A 23,207-nucleotide genomic window follows, 5' to 3' on the forward strand; every position below is an offset into this window, starting at 1 on the left:
TATACATATTTGCTTCTCGCTGGATCATCACCTTGTCATGGTAAGTGGGCTTGCATGTTCCTATGATCCTTGTGAGCGAAGCCGTTGGGAGTCTCATATTCCCAGTAGGGTCACCCAAGACAGTAAGGTCAAGGGGCAGGAGCTAGACAAAGAATGATCCAAGAAGTCCTCAATAGCAGAACAGGCAGAAGATAACAAGCGGTATGTTACAAGAGCTGTGAAGGCAGATGAAGGCTGCAGCAGATAAGAATCTACTGGTCGTCGTGATATTCATGCCATCGGAATAGAGCCATACCGTGAAGAATCTGCGTTGGTCAGCGAGCACTGATCTACACACATCAAGCAAATTCATGCATAGGCGTCTTCCAAAAACCCATCCCAAACCAAAAAAGTCTCATGGTGATCGGCAAATGGTAACGGGGGCAGAACCGTGAAATCTGGAACCCTAGTCAGGGACCTGCGCATGAGTGGTGGATACAGATTAATTTGTTCTGACTCGAGGAATGAGGCAATTGAGTAGCTTGGCAGCTGTATCCACAACTGAGCAGTCCTATTTAGGATCTACTCTGCTCACCCCCAAAAGGGGAAGGGGCTAGAAAAGGTGCCCTAAACATAGTCTGCCTCCCTTTTTCCCTGAATGGATAACAATGGCTCTCAAAGTGAACCATTCACAGTGGCATCAGGTGTTAAACAGGGATGTGTTATCTTCATTGATGTTTGGACGCCTGACACCATTTCAAATCATGATGATGGACTTGACTTTGGCATGACGACTCCAAACTCTCAAATTGCACTATCCATTTAAAAATCATAGCATTTTTTGGTTTCTACAAATTTCTGAGCCGCACAAGACTCCCCCCGCTACTAGAATAAATGATACAGAGGGACCACTTCAAAACATTTATTTATTTTTTGCTTAAAATTTGGAATTAAAGTTCACTGTTGCAAATACATCCCTGTAAACAAAAGATAGAAATGTGAAATCATATGCTAGTGTATAGTATTCCTTTCCTTTCACTGATGTTCTGAGTTAAGTTAATCTTATCTAACTGCATGTGCAATGGCATTTGAGCTTCTAATGTCCCCAGTTTGCCCTTTTTGTAGTAAACATTAGGAATTGTCTTTTAAAAAGATGTGATATATAGAATGGAAGAATCTTGTGCTAATATTTTACCACTGAGGCTACAACCCATGTTAGATCTCTTATTTTTGCCATTTATATGAGCAGGCACTGTTGACTAAGCTTGGAGTATCATGTTGGCTTGGATCCACTGAAAGACAATATCAGGTCCATGGAATTTGTTCCATGCACAGTGGTACGTCTGGATGCGAACGGGATCCGTTCCGGAGCCCCATTCGCACCCTGAGCCGAACGCAACCCACGTATGCGCAGGTCACGATTTGCTGCTTCTGCGCATGCGTGTGACGTCATTTTGAGCGTCTCCGCATGTGCGAGTGGCGAAACCTGGAAGTAACCCGTTCCGTTACTTCCGGGTCGCCGCAGAACACAACCTTAAAATGCTCAACCTGAAGCGTCTTTAACCCGAGGTATGACTGTATATTTATATTTTGTATTGGAACTTGGGGAGCGTATAGCTTTTGTGTGATGTCTAGCACCCAACAAACTGTTGAATAGAAGTCTAGCATCATCATCATTATTATTGTATCAATATTAAGTACAAGTACTTGTATATCACAGTATTAATTAATATACTCTGGTTTCTCTTTAGAAAATAATAGTAATGGAAAAACCAAGAAGTTCCTTTCTCAGAAGTTTTGCTTTTTGTTACTGAGAGAAAGTGAATAGCTTGCTTTTACTATACTTTTAACACAGCTGGTATATTTTTCTACACTTGTCTGTACTATGGTGAATTTTATGTCAGTATTTTTGGCATAGTTTTCATAGAATCTATGACATAATGAATAAGTGTTTTTTTAATGAAATGAATTTTACATGTTCGTTAATTGGAGGGCTATCTCAGGAATATAGTTGTATATTGGGTTCATCATTAGTGAATGGATATGACGTTTTTCATGGGGAATCTTTTGTGTAGATAAGAAAGGGAATGGTGGCAGCATTTTTAATGGCTTTCTTGGATTTTCCTCCTTCAGCCAATCTAGCCTTAGTGCATAAGAATGAGACCTGCGTCTACTTTGCTGGGAACTCTCTTGGTCTTCAGCCAAAGAAAGTTAAGACTTACTTGGATGAAGAACTTGACAAGTGGGCTAAACTGTGAGTAGTTCCTAGTGACATAAATCACTAACTGCTTTTTTGAGGGTAAAGAAAAATTATTTCATTTTGAAAATGGGCCTGAATATGGTGATATTCTGTTAAAAACCCTTTCTCATGGAAATACAATGAATAGTCAGTGCTTTCCCAACAATAGGAAAACAAGAAATGGCTGCAGTAACCTTTAACCAGCTCATATTGGAAGGATCCTCCTCAGCTTACAGCTATTTGCCTAATTGTTTTTTAATGGTCCTAGTTCAAGTCTTACTGTCTGTATGTGTAGTTGTTACTACTAGTCTATGTGATTACCTCTTGCAGTCCTTGTATCTGTCTCATTATTTCTGTCCTGATCTGTGCATTTCAGGCTACATACACCATATCTATATTTATATCTGTATCTATATCTCTATATCTATATCTATAGATAATGTGTATGTCCCAAATAATCATGGGAACTGTAGTTTGTTGAGTGTGCTGGGAACTCTAGCTCTGGTGGGAGAATTGTAGTTCCCACAAATCTTTAGATGTTCTTTGATAGGTAACCTGGTGCCTATTTCAGCAGTATTCAGATTGACCCTTTGCTTGGTCAATCCTAAATCTGAGACACTAGAATAAAGAATATTGCTTTGTAGCCTCAAACTTTTGAGATGCTTGTAAAATTCACATTCTGAAATCTGAAATTTGCATTTCAAAAAATAAAACAGAGTTGTAATAAGGTCTGTCATAAACTCAGAATTTGGTTCAGTTTCAAAATCTGAAATTGTGGAACTCCAGGCATGCAGTATTGCTGTGCTTGCAACTATTTCTTTCTTTTTTTCCTTGGCCCCTCATTATTACTAAAATCAGCCACTGAACCCCATTTACTAGTCCCACCAGCATTTTTGTGTCCATGGTAAATTCTTCAAGTGGTTTATTTCAGTTGCCCATATTCACACTCCTCCCAGGAGAAATGGCCCTAGGAAGGTGGTGGAAGATGGAAGGATGGTAGAGTGTGAGTAAGCATGGATTGGTGGCCATAATTAAAGTTCAGGAAGGGAGGATCAAGCCCAGAGAGTTAGGGTTGTGCTGGGCTGAGGTTCATAGCAGCCTGAAGAAATCAGTGCTCCCGTGTAAGTTGTGAAGAGAGCTTATAACCAGGAAATGTTTATATCATTCAAGAAAATGGTGTATTTTATCTACTCTTGAAATACTTTTCCTCATGTCCTTAAATTTTTTTTATTGGTTCAAGCTCATCTTTTGCTCCATCATATTAGATTTAAGACTGATTTCACACAATCTGACTTTGCTGTGTGATAATGCCCATTGGTTTCAGTGGGTCTGTTCTGACCATGACTTAGATATCACCTACTAGCAGTTCAATCCTACATCTTCCTACCAGGGAATAAGCACAATTGAACACAATTGGACTTCAGAGGGAAAGCGTTGTCCTTACCTATTCTCTTGTTAAAACAGGAGAGTTACAATTAATAATAAAAAGGCAGCTACTTTTTTAGATAGCTGTGAGGGAAGGAAGGAGGGAATAGGAGCATATGAACTTCAGTTAGCACTTCTCTCTGTTCATTTAGCACAGCTCTGCAGTTTTGCCAGCCATTTTAAGAAAATGCAATCCTGTCAATTTTTCTGTGATTATTGTAGTAGCTCAGGGAAATGGCTGACTTCATTCAAGAAGTTAAAGTTAAATAGCTCTCTTCTCCATTTAAAGGGACCAAGAGAGGTAATATTTCATTTCTCACACATTAACTTTGCATTTGTTCATTTTCCATGCATCTGTTTGCCTTGGGTACAATGAAAGAATTTTATACTCAAGACAGATGTACTTAAGTGTGGTGATAATAGTTTGAACAAAATTCACTGCAGTCCAAGGCATTTATTTTCAGGGAGCAGAATCAATTCCCCCCTTCTTTCTCAGTTTGTGAAAAGAAGTAAATATGATTCTGTATATCTTATATGTATCTGTGGTCCATTACCTTTCATGAAACAAGGAATACAGCTTCTGCCATATCTTTGACACTCCTGTAACGAAACAAACCCATCACACCTACAACATGTTTACTCTTCAGTGGGGCTTACTGCCAAGTAAACTGTGCACAAGATTGCAGCCTCCCTTGCTTGGGTCTATCTTTACTCTTATTTTTATATACAGAATGAATGCCAATAGATATAAATAAAAGAGATGATTGTTGTGTTTGGTCTAGAAAACTACAGTTACAACAGTGTGGACAAGCAGTTCTCCTTTTCAGTGTTCCAGTCAGCTAGCCAGCCAGCCATGTCCTTTTCCATGGTACTCCAATCTATTATTCCTACCACCTGGTTTTACAGCCCCATGCCAATCAGTCAGCTTTCTGAGCATGCTCATTCCTCATTTGGCTGGTTTTTGGCCGGGGGGGGGGGTGATGTCCTTCTCCCTTAGTAGTTTTTTGGTATGTCTGCAAACTTTGGAGTTGCTTGAAGCTTGCTAATATATCCATGCTAATATGTTCATGGTGCTGTTTTGTGTACAAAAGTATCAACATTCACCTCTGAACTTTGGAAATAGAAAGACTGATATTAAGTATGATTGTGTGCTGATACATGCACACTCCAGTCACACCCACACCATACATTTAAAGCACACGACTTCCCCCAAAGAATAGAGTTGTTCCATCATAGAGCTACAATTCCCAACAACCTTCACATTTCCCAGGATTTGTGGGGAAAGCCATTGCTTTAAATGTGTTTTAAATATATAGTGTGGATGGGACCAATTGTAGATAAACATTAGTTTAGATTGTGTAGATAAGACAGTTTCAAAAATATAAACTCAGGCCAAAGCAACGTATTGAGAAAATACTAGAAGTAGATAGCAGTCTGTTATTTCACAGAAACGAAAGAAAAGAAAAGAAAATGTCAGAATAAGGCCAGACCAAAGTAGAACAGTAAGGGAAGAGCAGCTTATATTTAGAAAAGTCAGTGCCCAAAATCCAGTACAAATGCAAGCCTTTCAGAAGGCTAAAGACTTCTGAAAAATGAATTGGAAACCTTTTGGTCCTATTTGAAGGCAGTGCCAGTCTGTCGTGGCTGAAGGTTGCTATTTCATGGCTACTTACTAGCTTATAGAGCTACTGAAACTGGCAAATTAGTATTTTGCCGTGTTGAGGAAGAGAAGACTGCAAGAAAGCAATAGAAGCAAATGAATGTTATGCAAATTTCTGTTACTTTTAAGAAATGCAGTGACTATAATGTTTTACTATAACATCTATCTTACAGTGATTTCAATTTGTTAATGAAGACCCTGATGTGACAGTGTTTGAAAGTATTCTGTTAGAAAGGGGTACAACATCATTGTTTTACCCTGTATCTTATAAAACACATAGCTTTTCATCACCAACACTATCCTCAAATTATGTTTAAACTGGTCTTCCGTTGCCAAGATCAGACCTTGGCTACTATTTATGCTTTGAAGAGAAACAAACCACAAACCCAAGTACAGATGACACACCAAGACATGTAGCATGTTGCTTGTGGCACAGCCAGGAGTGGGGACAAGGTTGGAATTTTGGTGCACTATATATCAGCAAATTGCTTGTTTATATTAATTATGGTTTCATGTAATGTGAAAACCAGGCCTAGGTCATCTATCTTTTTGCTTCATGAAATTAGTTAACATATCATATTGACCATGTGCCTTTCAGGTTGGGAGTCGGGAATAAGTGAGGGCTGAGTCTGATACATGGTAAAACTAATTTGATATAGGTGTGTTTTAGGGTGCTATATATTGTAAAATTTCACAGCTGTTTTCAGAACTTTCAATCTATAGTATGCCCAGTACTTCAGAATTGAGTACATAGAAAAACTATGACCTATCATCTAATGTAAAAAAAGAAGGTAGGAAAATGCAGCACTGAAATCTATTTAGTCTAGATTAAATATTAATCTATGAGTCACTAAAGAAATACTTCTGCCTATGTAATAATTGAAACTTTTCATTCAAGTGACTCACGTGAACCTGTTTCTTACTGTCTTTTCTTTATGTTTAATTTAGTTACTTGGGTTTGGATTTATTGTACACAGATCTTTTCCCATTGTAATAATAATCACATTGAAAAATTTGTAATAGCTCATAGGAGTGTTACATAAAATATTTAAAATGTGAGATCCTTTCTGTTGGGGAATTGGCAGAGAACGAAGAAGTTTAACAGTGAATCTTGTAAAATGACAGAGCAAATGAGAGGATTCATTTGCGGGCACTTTTCTAAATCCTACTAAGTAACTGAGGACAAAGATGTGTAATATAAAAAGAGGACACACCATTAATTTTCTAGTACATTATTTAGGCAGGTTTTGCCTCTGAACTGAGAAATTAGCCCGTCACCCATTCCTGCCAGACCCATTGCACTCTTGTACGCTATCACCATTTCATCTTGCTTCACGAGCAAGTTACCTGACATAGAAGAGACATGACTGTTTTGCATTGTAGGCCCCTGGCTGCAGGTTCGCTTTGGCTGCATTCACACATAATGATAACCTAAGCTTCCTGGCTTACCGTAGTTTACTCTGAACTTGGTTTACTGTGACTTTGAACCATTCACAGTCCTATTCCCTAGCTGTTTGCTGTTGCTATTTTTTGTTTCTCTTATAACAAAGCATGAAGATGGCTCATTAGAATCTGTCCCGTGTCTGTTGACTTTGTTTTGTCTGTGTACAATACAAAACTACAGTAGACTTCTTGTTTGCTACAGGTACATGAAGTGCAATAAAATTATTTATATTCTCTTCTAGCTCCCCAATAAGTGTTGCATTCTTGATGTTAGGACTATACCAAAGGCACATATATGAATTTTCATTTGTTCTCTCTTTCAGGGGTGTTCACGGTCATTTCACAGGGAAACGACCTTGGGCTTTAGGGGATGAGTGCATTGTGGAGCTTGTGGCTGATATTGTGGGTAAGAAAATATTTTTTTTGGAAAATATTTCATTTTTCCCCACTGTTTATGTAGCACTAGAAAAAAAACCAGACAATGGAACTTTTCTTCCAAAAATTTACCGTTGGGGTTTTTTTTGTTCTGCTTTGAGTGCTTCTCAGTAAGTATGTGAAGTAACTGCATTTTAAAACTTTGTACTGAGAAGATTTAATGCAGACAGTAATATATGAGCAAATGTATATCTTGAAACTAATTGCAGTATGTGGTTCTGGGATCGTCATAAACTATTTGGTCTAATGCATGAAACCAAAGAAAACTTGGCACTCCTACAAATGTCACCATGAATCAGTGATCATTTCTTTTGTTTACAAAGCAATAGCTGCTTGTTACATGATAATGTCTTTAATTGCTGTCAAGGAAGTCAAATTTTTTTGAAAAAGAATTAATAGTGCAGAAAATGATGAAAATTAGAGTTGATACTACCTGTCAAATTGTCTAAAGAATCTTCAGGGAAAGGAGAGGACTTGGGATCGAAATGAAGTAAACAGTGGAGGTGTGAATAGTGGTGCCACTCCTCTGCAATTATGCCTCAAGCAGCAGTCACTAGATGACTGTAACACTTGAACAACCATTTCCCCCAAAGCAGTCACAAAAGCAATGGATGCAATACCCAGGGTAAGGGTTGGCATTACTTATTCTCAGACATAATTATTTTACTGTGAGTGATATGAAAATAAATTATCCTCTCAATAACAGTACTACCTTGAAGGAAACATGCAAGCATACAGATCAAATCTGAGGTGTATATTTACTGTGCAGAAATTGATTATACAGAAATAGACACATTGCGGGTAGCCAGTGTACCCTTCAAATGTTGTTGGGAGTCCAGCTTCCATCAGCCTTAAGCAGAATAGCCAGTGGTGAAGGATGTTGGGAGATGTCCAAAAACATCTGGAGGGCCCCATGTTAAGTACTCCTGCCTTATCTAATAACTCTATTAGTTACACCCCCAACAGCACATATGCTTGTGTGGGCCTCTCTATTAATGAAATACTATATAAGAATTAATAGAATCCAAGAGTTGGAATGGACCCTGAATGGCATCTAGTCAAATGCAGGAATTTCTATTAAAACATCCATGTCTTGGAAAGTTTACCTTCCTTCATGTAACTTTATGCATTTGATGAAGTGGATTGTGATCCATGAAAGCATAAAACATAATAAAATTGGGAGCCTTTAAGGTATCACAAGACTGCTTGTTCATTATTCTAATTGAAGTTCTTCATCACATCTGTGAGTATTTCCAGAGAGGCACTGCAGTGCTGCCTCTGGTCTCATATCTTGTGTGTGGCCTTGGCTGTCCTTCTCTTGTGCTTCTGCTGCCGGGCTGCTGTAAGATGTGAAGGTGAATACACTAGAGAGGGGTGGATATGGAATTCAGTGGCTGGCTGCAAAATCTGGTTTTTCTGCCTCCATTTGGACTTCTTGCTTCAGCTAGAGAGTCAGAGCTTACCTCATGTCTGTGGCAATGCATGCCACACACAATTAATTCTCTGCTGCAGGGTTGCCATTCTGTCTTTAGCAAAATCTTCAGTAAGACCACGGTCCGCAGTGTCCTTTTAAAAAACAAATGGGGTCCAGAAAATAGCAATGCAAACCAAGAGGAAGGGAAGCTAGAGACACAGAACAACATAGCAACAAACAAAGCAATTACTGGCTGTGAATGTTACATGAGAAAATTTAATGTAAAATCTGCTAGACAGCCAATAAATCTGTTTTACACTTTCTTGTTCACCTTGGTCAGAAAAAAAAGAAGAATCTTGTTATTTTTAGATCTGGGACCCACATATGCAGTCAAATATAACAACATTTTCTCAAGGAAAACAAGAAGAGTTTTTTAAAAAAAAGATTTTTAAAGCTTTGCTCTTTCAACTATGCCTTCAGCATTCAGACACTTTTTTAAAAAGTTTGGAAGTTATTTTGCCTTTAAATACAAGTGGAGTTTTAGAACTAATAGGAACATACTCTATTTGCTGTCACACAGCTTATGTCTGCTCAGTGAGGCCCTTCTGCCCATTATCCACCAGCTAAGTTTTCCGTACCCAAAACAGTAGACCTGTATGCAGAAGCCTATTTGTATTCTCTTTGTTGGGGAACCATGTTTTAAGCTCTCTATAAAAGAAACTATGAATAAAGATCTTCACATCCTTAACCTGTTTTGTTTTGCTTTGGGCAGTATTTCATAGGTCTGTTGCACACCAGGGACTATTAAGTTTGCTATCATGTTAGTGCTATCATGATCTCTCCCTCCTTGCTTGTACAGATAATCCCGCCACACCCCTCAGTGGCTGTACAACTGAATTTCAAAGTGTGGCTTGGCATTCACCTTACAAGTATTAGCATTATTTTATTGTGGGTAAATTTCTCTTTATTGATTTTGCCACGTTAGTGAGTTGCCCCCCTCTCCAATAATGAGAAAGGAAAACAAATTAACTTTTCAAGAATTCCAAATTATGGTCCCATTATGTTGACAATCTCAACTGGTTAATGACTACATCATTTGGCTTTAGGTAAAAAGAAAAAATGCAAAAAAGATAAAATACAAAATAAACCACTATTAAAATATTGTCCATCCAGCATAGTATTTAAGATGGGTATGCATTCTTTCCAGTAACAATGGATGCAGTTACATGGAGGAAAAGAAGGGATTTGTGTTCCTGTGGTAGGCTTGACAAGAGAAAATAAACTGAATTTTTAAGTTAGTTTTTTTATGCTTAGCATTTTATGGAGGAGGAAGAACCGCTGGAGCTTGTTCTATCTGTAGAACAAAAAGTGAGTGTTGTCTTGTGGGATTTATTCAGGAATACAATAAAGGCAGTAAATGGTTTTTCCTTTGGGCCATTTAAAGGTTTATGTCTCTATAACACCTTGCTTATTAAATGAGCATACCTTTTTCTTGTTAAATGAAGACTCCAATAGTAAATATGTTGTGAAATGCAGAGTCAAGGTCACCAGAGACCCAAACTTTCTCCACCCCTTCTTCCATTCATTCCCATATTAAGCAAAAGAACAGGAAAATAAAAATTTGTTCTTTTTTTCCACAGCATGTTATTAATATATTGCAACCTTCTGATGGAATAAGATTAACTGCATTGCTCCTTCTTATGCTTGTGCTGAGAGAGAATGTATACTGGGCTGTTTTGCTTTAACTTTGAATTATAAGGATTATTTGAAATACCAAAACTGTCTTGTCTTTTCTTTTTTTGAAGTCTTGTATTCTTTCTTTTTTCCAGTTCATCCAGCCGTTTCTCCCTTTATTTTCCACACAAATTTCAGGCAAGGGCTTGGTTCATGTTGCACTAATGCAACTGCTGTACTTTCCAAAGTTACAGTGGCGCATCACAAGTCATGCTTTTTTCCATTACAGAAAAGATTTATCAGGAAGGACATATGGGGGTTTATGCTGTCCAGGATATGTGGTGCTGAGTAATGAGTTGGAGAGAGCAAACTTCATTTTGTCTACTGGATACTTGTCTTTGAATATTGTAATAGATTAATTGGATCACAGAAGCATCATTTCCGAAATGCAGTGCAGGCTATGAAGGATAACGATTTTCCTAGGGCACAGATAAGGCTTGTTTTGTGGGCACCAAAATCCAATAAAGAAAAGCTTTTAATAAATATATCATTTACAAGAGTCTAAGACTTACATGACAAATGTGGTGTCATATTCAATATAGGATATTGGCATGCATCTAAAGGTGAACTTCAGATTAACCGTTTATTTTTGGTCTGTGCTTTGAACAGCAAGTGAACTAACAGTAAAAAAAATCCTTCCAGTAGCACCTTTAAGAAGAAGTGTGCTTGCACACGAAAGCTCATACCAAGAACTAACTTAGTTGGTCTTAAAGGTGCTACTGGAAGGATTTTTTTTATTTTGACTATGGCAGACCAACACGGCTACCTATCTGTAACTGAACTAACAGTAGTTATATTTATATTCTGGAAATATTTTGGAAGTGGATCAGTCAGGTTGTAAAAGCACCAGGATTTGGGGCTTATGTTTCAGTACCCTATCCATAGAGTGGAGTCCCTAAGAGGGTTGGATGGCATCTTGCACGCTTCCTTATGGCAATTCCTCCAGCCATGATGGTGCCAAAAGGATTGCTCTGCTTTCCTTTGGGGCCACATCAGCAAGGCCGAGAGGAGGGTCTTGTTGTCTGCGCAGCCCAGGACCCCCATACATATTGCCCTGGTTTGCTCCCCAGAGAGGTCATTTTGGTGTTGCTAATGCAACAAAAACAACACAGCAGGCAGCAGTTATGAATCAATGGTTTTTGCAGCCACAGCAGGCACTGTGATTCTCCAGTGGTTTGACTTCACCCCTGGAGGCACATTCCATTGTCTCTTGAGACAGACAGATGACAACAAGTGTACATCTAGGACCATTACTTTCATAGGCAGAATCCAGCTCAGCCCACTGATGAGCCAAGTTGAAGCTCCCGCCTCGAGTGGAAGAAGCCCTAGACGCAATGCCTGCCTCACACCTACCTTGCGTCTGCCACTCATCCTGCTGTCTTTGCCAGCACCGGAAAAACTGCACCACAAGCTGCACCTTTTATTGGTGAGATCTCACCAAAATCCTGCGAGATCGCACAGAGCGCATGAGATCTCACGAGACTTCAGCAAGCTCTTGCCATGCAAGGCAGGTAACAGAGGCGTGGGAGGGGCAGAAGTGGAGTGTGCACAGCAAAACAGGACGCACAACCCCTGAGCAGAATTGTATAGACTTGCAGGATCTCTCTTGGAATAGAAAAGGCAGCAGAGAATGCAGATAGCAGTTATCTCTGTGTGTCTGCACACATGACCAAAATCTACAATAAAAATAATGGCATTTAGCAGTAAATGTTTCTCACTTATGGAGCGTATGTGCTGTTGTTCTGCATACAGTTCAATATATTCGCATACTGCATGTCTGATACATGCAAAATCCAGAAGAGAGGTGTAGTGCAGCAGTGTGGACTACTATTGGTTTTTTATACCTGGGAATTTTTCTTTTTCTTTAAGAGTAAAACTCTGGACAATGTACTATACATTTGTGTAAATTTGATTGGGCCGATTTAAGAAAATGGAGCTACATATTATGCTCACCACATGCAAGCAACATGGCTGTGCCTGTTTAGAAATTGTAGAGCTCAATCCTCCTCCTCAGCAGAGAAAGCTGAAGCAAATCCCAGGGAAACACGCAGAGGAGAACCTGAGAACCTGTTGTCCTGGTTTTGTTGTTGTTGTTGTTGTTGTTGTCAATCTCCATCCATTTTTCTCCTTTGTGATTGTTCTCCTGGTTATCTCCCTTGCAACTGCTAGAAAATGAACAACTAAGAACCATTGATAGAGAAAAAAGATGACAAAAAACAATCCAGCCAATAACCCCTTCCTCTTTATGACTTAACAAACCACATCAGAGTTAAAAGCTTCTTATAATGCTTGCATATTTTTCTGGTTCATGTTATTTTCATCTAAACCCTGGGGATGGTTTTTTTCTTTGTGTTCTTCCATTCGTAACGTGAATTTATTCATCCTTTTCTCTCACTGTATTGACTAACAGGAGTCAGAGAGCACCTTATTGTTTCTGGTGTATTGGAAAAATCCATTTGTTGTGCTTCTGATTCCCATTAAATTTCATTTATTTTATTAATTGCCATAAAGCTCAGAATCCATGACCAAAATGCAATAGTTTAACCATGTTCCCATCTTTGCACCAGTTGTCTTACAGACCACCGTTATGTCTACTGTAATGAAGGTCTGAATAATTGTTAGGCAAGTCTCTTTATTTTTATTAAGGGCACATTTTAGCTTGGCATTACAATGGCCACTTTAAAAATAGATGATTGCCCCTAAGACAATTTAGGCCTTTATATTGAAGATATATTTAATGGGCAAAGGCACACTAGTACTGAATTTGACCAAGTTGTTAATGATAGCAACAAATCAACAGGTAGATTTCAAGGAAGGAAGTGTTACTGCTTCATTATCTGCTTTATTTGCCACAACAGAATGGTAAAAATAAATATTTCCCTGTTAGAATGGTGTACTATGTCAACAGGGGAACTTTTTTTACTTAAATTTCTCCATGGTGACACATCAAACATGTATTTACTTCTCAGTCATTAGGGAGACATTGACTACAAGCCAATGTCATGAGGTTTTGCACAGCACTGGCACAGACCTTGCACAGGACAAAAGAAATAAGGAAACATCTGCCTTATTGCTTTTCAGGGGCTCATAAAGAAGAGGTAGCATTAATGAACGGCTTGACAGTTAATCTGCATCTCCTAATGGTAAGTCATAAGAATTTCTTTGCTAGATATATCTAGTTCAGAATTCTGTTTAAAAGAGAGCTTGATTCTTCCGTGTGTGTATGAAGGTATTATTTGTCCGTGAGCATCTGATATTGAAAACTACACTGCCTGTGAACATGAAGATTCTATTTTAGTTGTCTTTTTATTTTAATAATTTATATAAATACCACAGTTTCTAAGCAATGTATACTAGGAATACTGGAAGGATAAAAAAGGGATAAAGCATAAAATAAAATAATAAATCAGTTAAAATTAACCATAAAATTAGAAAAAGCTTGCCTACTTAAAATCATGGATCTGACTTTGATGGATCAGTGAATGCCCTTTTAAAGTCTTCTAACCTAGTTTCCAGCATCATATTTCAAAACAATGCATTCTGTAAGTTATAATAAAATGCATTATAATTTAGGTGTTGTGTCAGGGTTACTTCTTTTTATAGCCCTTAACAGAGTTTGGGTGGCTTTCTGTCATGTATGATCTAGTTGAGATTCCTGCATTGAATTGGGGTCCCTTCCAACTCTATAATTCTTTGATTCTGTGATTATATGGTTCTAAACCCGTGAGGCCATAAAATCCTTATAAGGAATCATAAGTGGTCTTCTAATTATCTGTGTGCAATACTTCGTTTACAATTTACAGCTTACCACAATTATCCCTAATGTCAAAGCCCCAGTTTTTTATTAATAAACATATTCATTGAACAGTTTGAATTGGAACAAGGTCATGCCAGGAAGACATCTCAGGTTGGAAGCCTAACTGCAAAGAGCCCTTTGCTGCTGTGAGCAGCTGCAGGGCTTTCATGAAACTTTTCATTGGCTACCTTGTTTACACAATAAGGTTAGTGCATTCGCAACCGCCCTGCCCTATGAATTTCCTCTCAGAGTTCTACCCACCCACCTCACCCTTTTCAAAGCACTATCAGATGCTCACTCCTGTTACTTACTTCTTAGGCTTCCACATGCATCTCTAAAATTATATTTTGACTGCTTTCCTGACATTTATCAGAAACTGTTGTAGTTCTGAACCACTTATTTGCCAAAAGAGTGTGGAAGTAAATTTTCAGAAGTCATTGGCAGAAGCAGACTAAATATATTAGATGCATGACAATCAAGGTGGGGTCAGGGAGATAGGAAGGGATAGGCCCTGGTGTGTGTACCCTGAGAATGTCAGACTTGTTACTGTGTGGTTCTTGCCATCAGTTCTAACAATATACTTGGTTACCGGCTTAAACTAAAGAGTAGTTTATTTGAGTAGCATACTTGTGAGCAGTGTATCATGAGAGCCATAAATTCATGTGAGATTGCAGTTCGTCTTTCATAGAAATAAAAATTTGCAGGTCCCATGTTGCACTACCCATGCTAGTATACTGCACACACCACCAACATATCACTGTCACTGAGTGAGGACTAGAAATAGAGAATTGTTGAGATTGAAACCTTTATTTCCCAAGTTCTGAGCAGTCTTTCTATTGCAAATAGAGATAGATGCCCATGAAACTTGTATTTTTGGAGTGGATACAAGTTTCAGGAAGTATTAGGAGCCCCAAATTGTTCTCCTGCTTTGATCAAAATCCAAGTCAGAAACAAATTCCCACCCTACCCAGCAAACTTCCTTCCCTGCCAGCCTCTGGTTCTTTTCATGCTTTCAATTCATGCAGACACATTTCAGCAACACAAGCAGCTGTGGGGAGAAGGAAGACTGGAGAATTTAGCCACCATCGTGGCGTGCAGGAACCATTCATCTTGTTCCTCCATCAATTTACAAAGAACTGGGTTGTTGTTGTTGTTGTTAATACCCCGCCCATCTGGCTGGGTTTCCCCAGCTTCTCTGGGCAGTTATATATCTATTTCGTATTGGCATCCATAAATTTCATAACTGTATCTTGCACCATGTTGATGTGGCTGGTTACTTCTGAAAAAGTTGCAGCTTAGGGGTAGGGCCACTTTAAACTAATGAAATGAATAAGTGTTAATAATTATGGACTAATAAATATTTTACCTTTTTTTACAGTTATCATTCTTTAAGCCTACCTCAGATCGCTATAAAATCCTTCTGGAAGCCAAAGCTTTCCCCTCCGACCATGTAAGGAATTAATATTGCATAATATTTGTGTTATCCATTGTGACTTTCAAAAGCATACCAGCAATCCTGTCTCATTATTTATTACCTGATCCTCCTTTGGAAATAACAGGAAATCTGGTCATGTACTCTTGGGCTTGGCATATTTTACTGATCATGCCTTTATTCTTTTCGTTCAAATAAAAACCTTGCACAAGGAAAAGATTGAATGGCCATATTGATTTATTAGTCCTTTTAAAGACATTGAACAAGCTGTTGGTCTAAATCAACAACAGGTTGTAAATGTTTTATTAATTCTTGTTTCTGTTTTACTTTATGAAACCAAATCAATACAAAGCTCACAACATTAACAGTTTTATATCCCTAGACAGATAGGGAAATGCTTGTCCATGGTGCTTTAGATTACTAATTCAAACATCATTGTGTGCTATAAAATGAGACAATAGCCCATGCATCACAGATTGCAGCAAATTAATCTTCAGATTTGTGACTCACTGCTACTTTATCAAACTCTGTAAACACTCAGAAATTGATGGGATATTTGATCACCGAGGCACTATAAAAATCCTTAGAAATGCAACTCACATAGGGTGCAATTCAGACCCTTTCTGGGCTGCCAGACAATTAGTTGACATGACACCTTTTTCCAGCTAATATTCTTTTGTTGCTCATACGTTGTATGAAATACAAACATCTTCCTTCAATGCAGTAGTTTAGTTTTGGGAATATTACAAAAAAATTTCAGCTTGGAAACTGCACCTGTAATTTACTTTGCATGAATGGGTGTCTCCTTCACTTCAGTGAGAACATTTCCCCCTCTATGGAATGCATACATGGGGTTCCCTACTTGGATTGGAATGATAGTGGAGGACAAAGAGTTCAAGTCCCCTACTCATGTAAGAATTTGGGATAGGGAGTTATGTATGCACTGACAATTTACTTTTAAAAAACCCTGCATTTAAAGGCACAACTGCACAACTAATGTTAGATGTTGTTTGAGCCATAGACAGATTCCAAGGTATCTCTGTGTCTCTGCCCCTGCCTGCCTTCAGCTAGCCCACCAATATGGTTTTGCCCTTCCGCCCCCGCATGGAGTTCTACCTCAAGTTCTGGCAACCTTCTTTCTATATCCCAAGCTTTGTTAAGCGGCCCCTCCACTTCTCCAAACTTTTCTGTTTTAAAAGGGAAACGTTTTTTTCCTGCGTTGGCATCACACCCCTTCCCTGTAAACTTGGCAACCTCTTTTTTTGCACAGACCCCAGGGTCTTTCTTTGATGTGTTGATGTCCAGCCACTGTTTCATAATGGCTTGCACTCAACTAGCCCAGCCAGGCTAGATTGCAGAAGCTAAACTTCCACGTTTTGCCCAGTTCAGGAGAACTTCTGCAGCCTGTATGTCTCCTTCAATACCCCAAGTATTAGCTAAATTCTGACATTCATTAATTTCCAACATTCACTAACCTCCTAGAATTGTGAGGGCCTTTGCACCTTCAGACTCTGGTATCCCAGATCTATAACAATATGAAACCAAGGAAGAGCTGTGTTTTTGTGCTTTCGTCCCACACGGCTGAGGGCTGCATAGAAATAATACTAACATCCAGGGAGGGCAGATTGCATGAGTGTATTCCATGTAGTTGGCGCTGAGTGGAAAAGACCCCTCAAAGGTCTTTTCTCTTCAGTCTTTTAATATTAACCCTTGTAGCTGTGATAAATCCGATGTGGCTTCTGTCTAGTCTGTTTTCTCCCCGATTGTCTCTGCAGGCTGAGTATTCCTCTTATGTGCTCTGGCATACATTACCCAGATTTTAAAAGGAAGACAGTAGCATGCCTTTCCTCCATCTGATACCGCAAGACAGTTCTACAACTAACTCTCAGTTTAAAGGAGATTGGGTGTGGGGAATGGGGGCAGTGCACCTGTGAGATTAATACAACTTGCTGCTTTTTTGACTATCAAGCTGGTTATACTGTATATTTTTTATCATGATTTCCATTGGTCTCCCCAAGTACAACAATTTAGCAAGCCTACTTCATAATACTATGCATAATCTACCATAGAGGTTGCTGTTGGAAAGTTATTTCTTTCATTTGTATCAAGCCATGGATACAGTTCCAGAGGACTGGTTTCAGGCCAGGGGTTTGGATGGAAGTTAAGCGTTTTGAGAGTGAATTCCTAATTTGCCTGTTCCACACCAACCAGCTGCACTCAGATAAGGGGTGGGTCCCATGAAAAAAAGTGACAGAAATTCCTGTGTTTGCATATAGCATCATATCCAAAGAGCATTGGGGAAAACCATGAAGATTAGCCAAGTACCCAACCCCCTATAATCTTTAGAAGTACTGAAGCAAGAGGAAGATAGCAATGATCTGTGTGGGCTTAGCAGGGCCTTTTGCTGTTAGAACATGTCAACCATACCATTTAATCAAGTATTATCTACTCTGACTGGGAGCAGCTTTCCAGGCTCTCATGCAGAAGTCTTCCACATCACCTGCCACCTAGTCCTTTAAACTGGAGATGCCAGGCACTGAACCTACAACTTTATGGATGCAAAGCATGTGTTCTACCACTGAGTTATGTCCTTGGATAGCTCAGTTGGTTAGAGCATGATGCTAATAATGCCAAAGTTGCAGGTTTGAACCCTGTATGGGACAGCTGCTTATTCCTGCATTGCAGGGGGTTGGACTAGATGAACCTCAGGGTCCCTTCCAACTCTAGAATTCTATGATACTATGTTTCTATGGTTCCCTGAATTGCAAAGAGGAAGAGCCATGTAGAACTGGAAACATTTTGCAGAGATTTGCCCAAGTACATCATGCACACACATCCTGATGATTGTTGCTATGCGAAAGAAATGCTTCTTTTGTTGTTTACATTTGCTCACTAAAAACAATCCATATTTTATTTACAGTATGCTGTTGAGTCTCAACTCCAGTTTCATGGGCTAGATATGGAGAGCAGTATGCTTATGATAGAACCACAAGAGGTTTGTAATGGATATTTGATATTGATATCAAGAATGGATATTGGTATGCTTATGCTTTATTTTCTTTGCAACTTATTATAAATAACCTATTGTGAACTTCTGAGACAAGAAAACTAAATGCATATTATTCTTAGAATCTCCTTGTCTTCCCAGATCTACTTTTTTTGTCTAAAAAGCTTCCACGTTGATGGATGATTGTGAAACCCCTGCTGATGCTATACTTGACTGTATAGGGGTTATTCATCGCACACTGTCTAATATAGTACATCTCTGTTAGCATTTTGCTAAAGTATATATTCAGTTTTCAGTGTAGCCCTCCAGTGGTTCTTCACAGCAAATTCCCACATCCTTTTAAACATTCATGAGTTTAAGAAGTGATTTGGGATTTTACCAGCATTGATTGTGAAGGTGTATAAAATACTGACAGTGAATTGTTATAACTTCATTGTGCTGTGCATTCAGATCATCTGAATCAGAACCTGTATTTATGATTTACTTGCTCAGCCCTTATATTTCTTTCTAATGTGAGATAATTTGTATTGTCACTAATATGACCTTGGACCTGCATACTTAAAGGACTACTTTCCCCCATAGAAGCCTGCCCATTTTCACAGACCATAAAAACATGGGCAGGAGCAACTGGGGAAAGGGTGTATGTGTTGTTGTTGTTGTTGTTGTTGTTGTTTTGCTCACATGGAATCAGCCCATATGTCTTTTTAACACCAGGCAAAGTCATTTTTTTATAGGTGCTACCAGAAAGTATCAGTGCCTCCCTGCATTTTGTCCCTACCTTGACTCAAATTCTCTTGTTTTTTCTGGATATCTTAGCTGGCAAAACCTAACAAATTTGGAAATAATTTATTTTGCAGGTCTCATTGACATTTCATTGAAATAGAAAAGAGAATGCCCTTACACTATATATGAACACTGTATATATCAGCCTGGCAACATTTGGTTGAACCAAAGCCAAATCTTTGTGTATTATTTCACTCAAGACAACACTGTGCCCCAAATCAATTGGCTGCTGAGAGCCCTGAGTCCTTATATGACCTTCCAATTCATGCTGAAACACACTCACCTAAAGCCCAAATACCCCTCTATTCAGAAAAGTACAGATGACAATATTTGTCTTTTGTGCACCTGAAAATTTCCCTTTGTGTTGCTGCCCTAGTTTTTGTTCATCATCCTCAGTCTATAACTAGTCTTGGAACCCTGAACATCGTGTGATTTCAGGTGGAGGGGGGAATTGTTGCTGAGATGCACTCAGTAGAGTAGAACCACACCCACAGTGAAAAAATGTTCTCCTTGCACCAGACCTTCCCCTCTCCAGGGGGACTTATTCTCTGAACACAGGAGAGTAGATTTTAGATGACTGCAGTGGTACCTTGGTTTAAGAACAGCTTAGTTTATGAACAACTTGGATTAAGAACGCTGCAAACCCGGAAGTAGGTGTTTTGGTTTGTGAACTTTGCCTTGGAATAGGAACATTTTTCGCTTCCTGTTGAGTGTGTTCCATTTGTAAATTGAGTCCCCCTCTGCTATGGGAAAGCACGCCTCGGTTTAAGAACACTTTGGTTTAAGAACGGACTTCCGGAACAGATTAAGTTTGTAAACCAAAGTACCACTGTATATAGACACATATCCCGAGCAGGTATGATGAAAAAGCTTTTTTAAAAAAGAAGAAGAAGCATTAGCTTAAATGAAATTGATTTTATCCACTCCTCTAAGCTTTAAATCTTACATTTTTAAAACCATTGTTTCATTGTGGATTGTTTTTTACTTTTTTATAGTATTAGATATCCTGATTTTATTCATAATTAAGGGAATTTACACAAATAAATAGTTTTCCACTTTATTATTTTGTATGTGTTTTTAGGACTGTATTAAAATGGAGTGGACTTATATTTTTCAATATATTTAAGTCATGTTTTTTAGTTATTTTTAAATGTTTCTACAAATCTAAACTGAATAATCGGAAGATGATATTCCTTACATTGAATACTCCTACACTGATACTTGTATGTTCCTCATACTGTACTTCCTCTGAATATATATATTTGTGAGCTTCAGTATATGTGAGTCTCAGTATGTAGAATACTCTCTGTTTCATAGAAGTCCTATGAAGACTACATACAGTTTCCTTTATTACCACAGCAACACGTTTCTGCTTGGAGGAGTATGTAATTAGGATCGTTATAAAAGAATACCATGAAGAACTTTTGTTACTTTATAGTAGAACTGTTGATGACCTTTTGATTCTTGAAAAAAGTCCCTTTCCAGAGAAGTGAGAAGCTACTCTCAAGTCCTTGATAGATGTTGAGAGATCGTTAAGATAATAGGAGCTACTTTCAAATCAGCAAATCTTATCTCAGCTCTTTGCAGTGGCATGTCTAATTTCATTTGGAGTTTTCACTGCTTAATTGATCCCTTGGTGATGGTGTGTTTTACATGATCCCTTGCTAAGAGGAAATGAGGAGAGGGAGTGGGGGATACAGGCTTTAAAGGATAAAAAGTGATTCCACCCCCCACCCCCATTCAAATTTCTCTATATTTAATGACTTAAGGGTTTTAACATTTTTGAATTATATGAATGCTATTGTTTCTGAAAGACAAATACGGTAACATTTTTAATAGCTTTCTGTGGGATACAAAGTTTGTCTTAAAAGTGTGAAGAGGGATGCAGGGGGCTGCTTTTTAAGTCATGTGCAGATGTCAGAACTGAAAATGTCATATAAATAGATTGCTGAGTCTTGGACCAGCTTGACATCTTTATGTTGTTGTGTATATGTCAATGGTGACATGTTAGGACAAATTAGGATGTCACTGAAATCCTAATTTGGCAGGGAACCACAGGATGCACAGTGATTGGCACTGCTTTCCCCTTAAGAATGGCAGTGTCCATCAACTGGGGTGTGTGTGGCTATGCTTTATGCTATGCACACAGGTTCACATAAGAAGAGCTCTTCAGAATCGGAACAAAGGCCTATCTATACCAGCATCTTGTTTCCCACAGCCACGTAATTCTGGTGAGTCCACAAGCGCAGCTCAAAGGCGATAACTCTCTCCTGCTATTATTCCTCAGAAGCTGCTATTCAGCGGCATATTTAACTCTGAATCTTGAAGTTCCATACATTCCACATACTGCCATGACGAACACCTATGGTTATAGACACATATTCTGTGGATTTTTAAAACTATATGAAGTAGTGCACATTATAACATTTTGTGAAAGGCTGCAAATAATATGACTAAATTAAGGCTCACAGGAGATAGAAATGTGGCATGTTTGGACAATTGTCATGTGTCCATATGGTGATACCATAATTTCCATTCTCAATTGCGAGTGTCTTAATTTTAGATTGGAAAACTGAGTCTTCTCTTGATGACGCATCGTTAGTAGTAAGCTGGGCCATAGCTTCTTGGGGAAGGCTCACAGTAGTCACCAGCATGTCCCCCTCTGTGTATGCTCTTTGAATCAAAATTTACATCTTTTTACATCTTAAAAAACAAAAACAAAGGCAGTTAAGGGAATCTTGAAGTGTTCAGGCAAGCAAAACATATAAGGAAGCAACATGAATCTCCTTTTTAATAATAATGATAACGATAATGATAAGAATAGTAATAAGAATAATTTACCATCTTGAAGCTATGTTACTAATGATCATTCACCCATTCAAAGGTTACTCCAGGACTCTTACTTTCGTAGATTACTGCCATGTTAAGGATTTGCTTTTGATCGCTTACTGAAGTCAGCAAGGCACATCATAAAAAATAGATTATGAAACAAGAAATGACAGTTTCAGCACTGCCAGGGTTGATATAAAATATGTGCTTAAATTTATTTCAGGGGGAGGAGACCTTGAGAACTGAAGATATCCTTGCTGTAATTGAGAAGGAAGGGGACTCTATTGCCATAATTCTGTTCAGTGGTGTGCAGTACTACACAGGACAGCTGTTTGACATCCCAAGAATAACAAAGGCTGGTCAAGAGAAGGTACAATTGCTACAGTAGTAAAGATTCACACATCCTTCCCCACAAAAAAACAGAAACCCCTCATGTTCTCGACAGGTTTGACACTTTTATGAAAATGAACCAATGACAAATGTCACCAACAACCAGGCCCACCAACTCTATGGGGCCAAAGTCTCTTTGACCCCCTCAATATCTGTTGGGAAGGGGCTGGGCCCCCTCAGGGGGCAGAAGTGGCTGAGCATGGTGCGGCTTCAGTGGCTGGCTCCTCCTGAGCACGAGAGAGTAGGAGCCTCTGGTCATTGAAGCCACGCCATGCTGCTCTCCGTGCTTGGCCTTCTCCAGGCGATGTAACATATGCATGATGTGTGTCGCACACATGATATCACACATGATATCGCACATAACATCATGTGTACCACATGTTGGGCCCCTCAATCTTGGGTTCAAGTCAGCGCCTCTGCCAACAATGGTTCAAGTAGAAATCAAACATGGTTTGTTGCAAATGTATATTGGTTGCTGCCAGGGAACAGTTGTGCTGGCTAAGTGTTTGACATAATAATGAGCAGCCTGCTTAACAATACTGATACTTAAACAAATTGTCTTTTTTTAAAAAAATTGTCAATTCAGGAGATACTGTTGAGGGATAGGGCTGGGAAGTGAGAGGCTTGTCAAAATAGAATAT

General features: G+C 38.8%; 1 protein-coding gene across 5 annotated transcripts in view; it reads left to right on the top strand.

Annotated features, from left to right (window-relative positions):
- KYNU (kynureninase) overlaps nucleotides 1-23,207 on the top strand; it is an 85,963-nt gene that overhangs the window by 15,709 nt on the left and 47,047 nt on the right. For 3 of the 5 annotated variants that reach the window (XM_081008383.1, XM_081008380.1, XM_081008381.1), the window contains exons 3-8: nucleotides 2,113-2,233; nucleotides 7,070-7,152; nucleotides 13,411-13,472; nucleotides 15,504-15,575; nucleotides 18,478-18,552; nucleotides 22,400-22,546. In XM_081008383.1, coding sequence (XP_080864509.1) covers nucleotides 2,113-2,233; nucleotides 7,070-7,152; nucleotides 13,411-13,472; nucleotides 15,504-15,575; nucleotides 18,478-18,552; nucleotides 22,400-22,546 — 560 coding nt within the window. The remainder of the gene's footprint in view (nucleotides 1-2,112; nucleotides 2,234-7,069; nucleotides 7,153-13,410; nucleotides 13,473-15,503; nucleotides 15,576-18,477; nucleotides 18,553-22,399; nucleotides 22,547-23,207) is intronic. The other 2 variants (XM_081008382.1, XM_081008384.1) reach the window with 2 other exon arrangements.

Source organism: Podarcis pityusensis (assembly GCF_964106645.2).
Source record: "Podarcis pityusensis genome assembly, chromosome: 1".
Lineage (NCBI taxonomy): Eukaryota > Metazoa > Chordata > Lepidosauria > Squamata > Lacertidae > Podarcis > Podarcis pityusensis.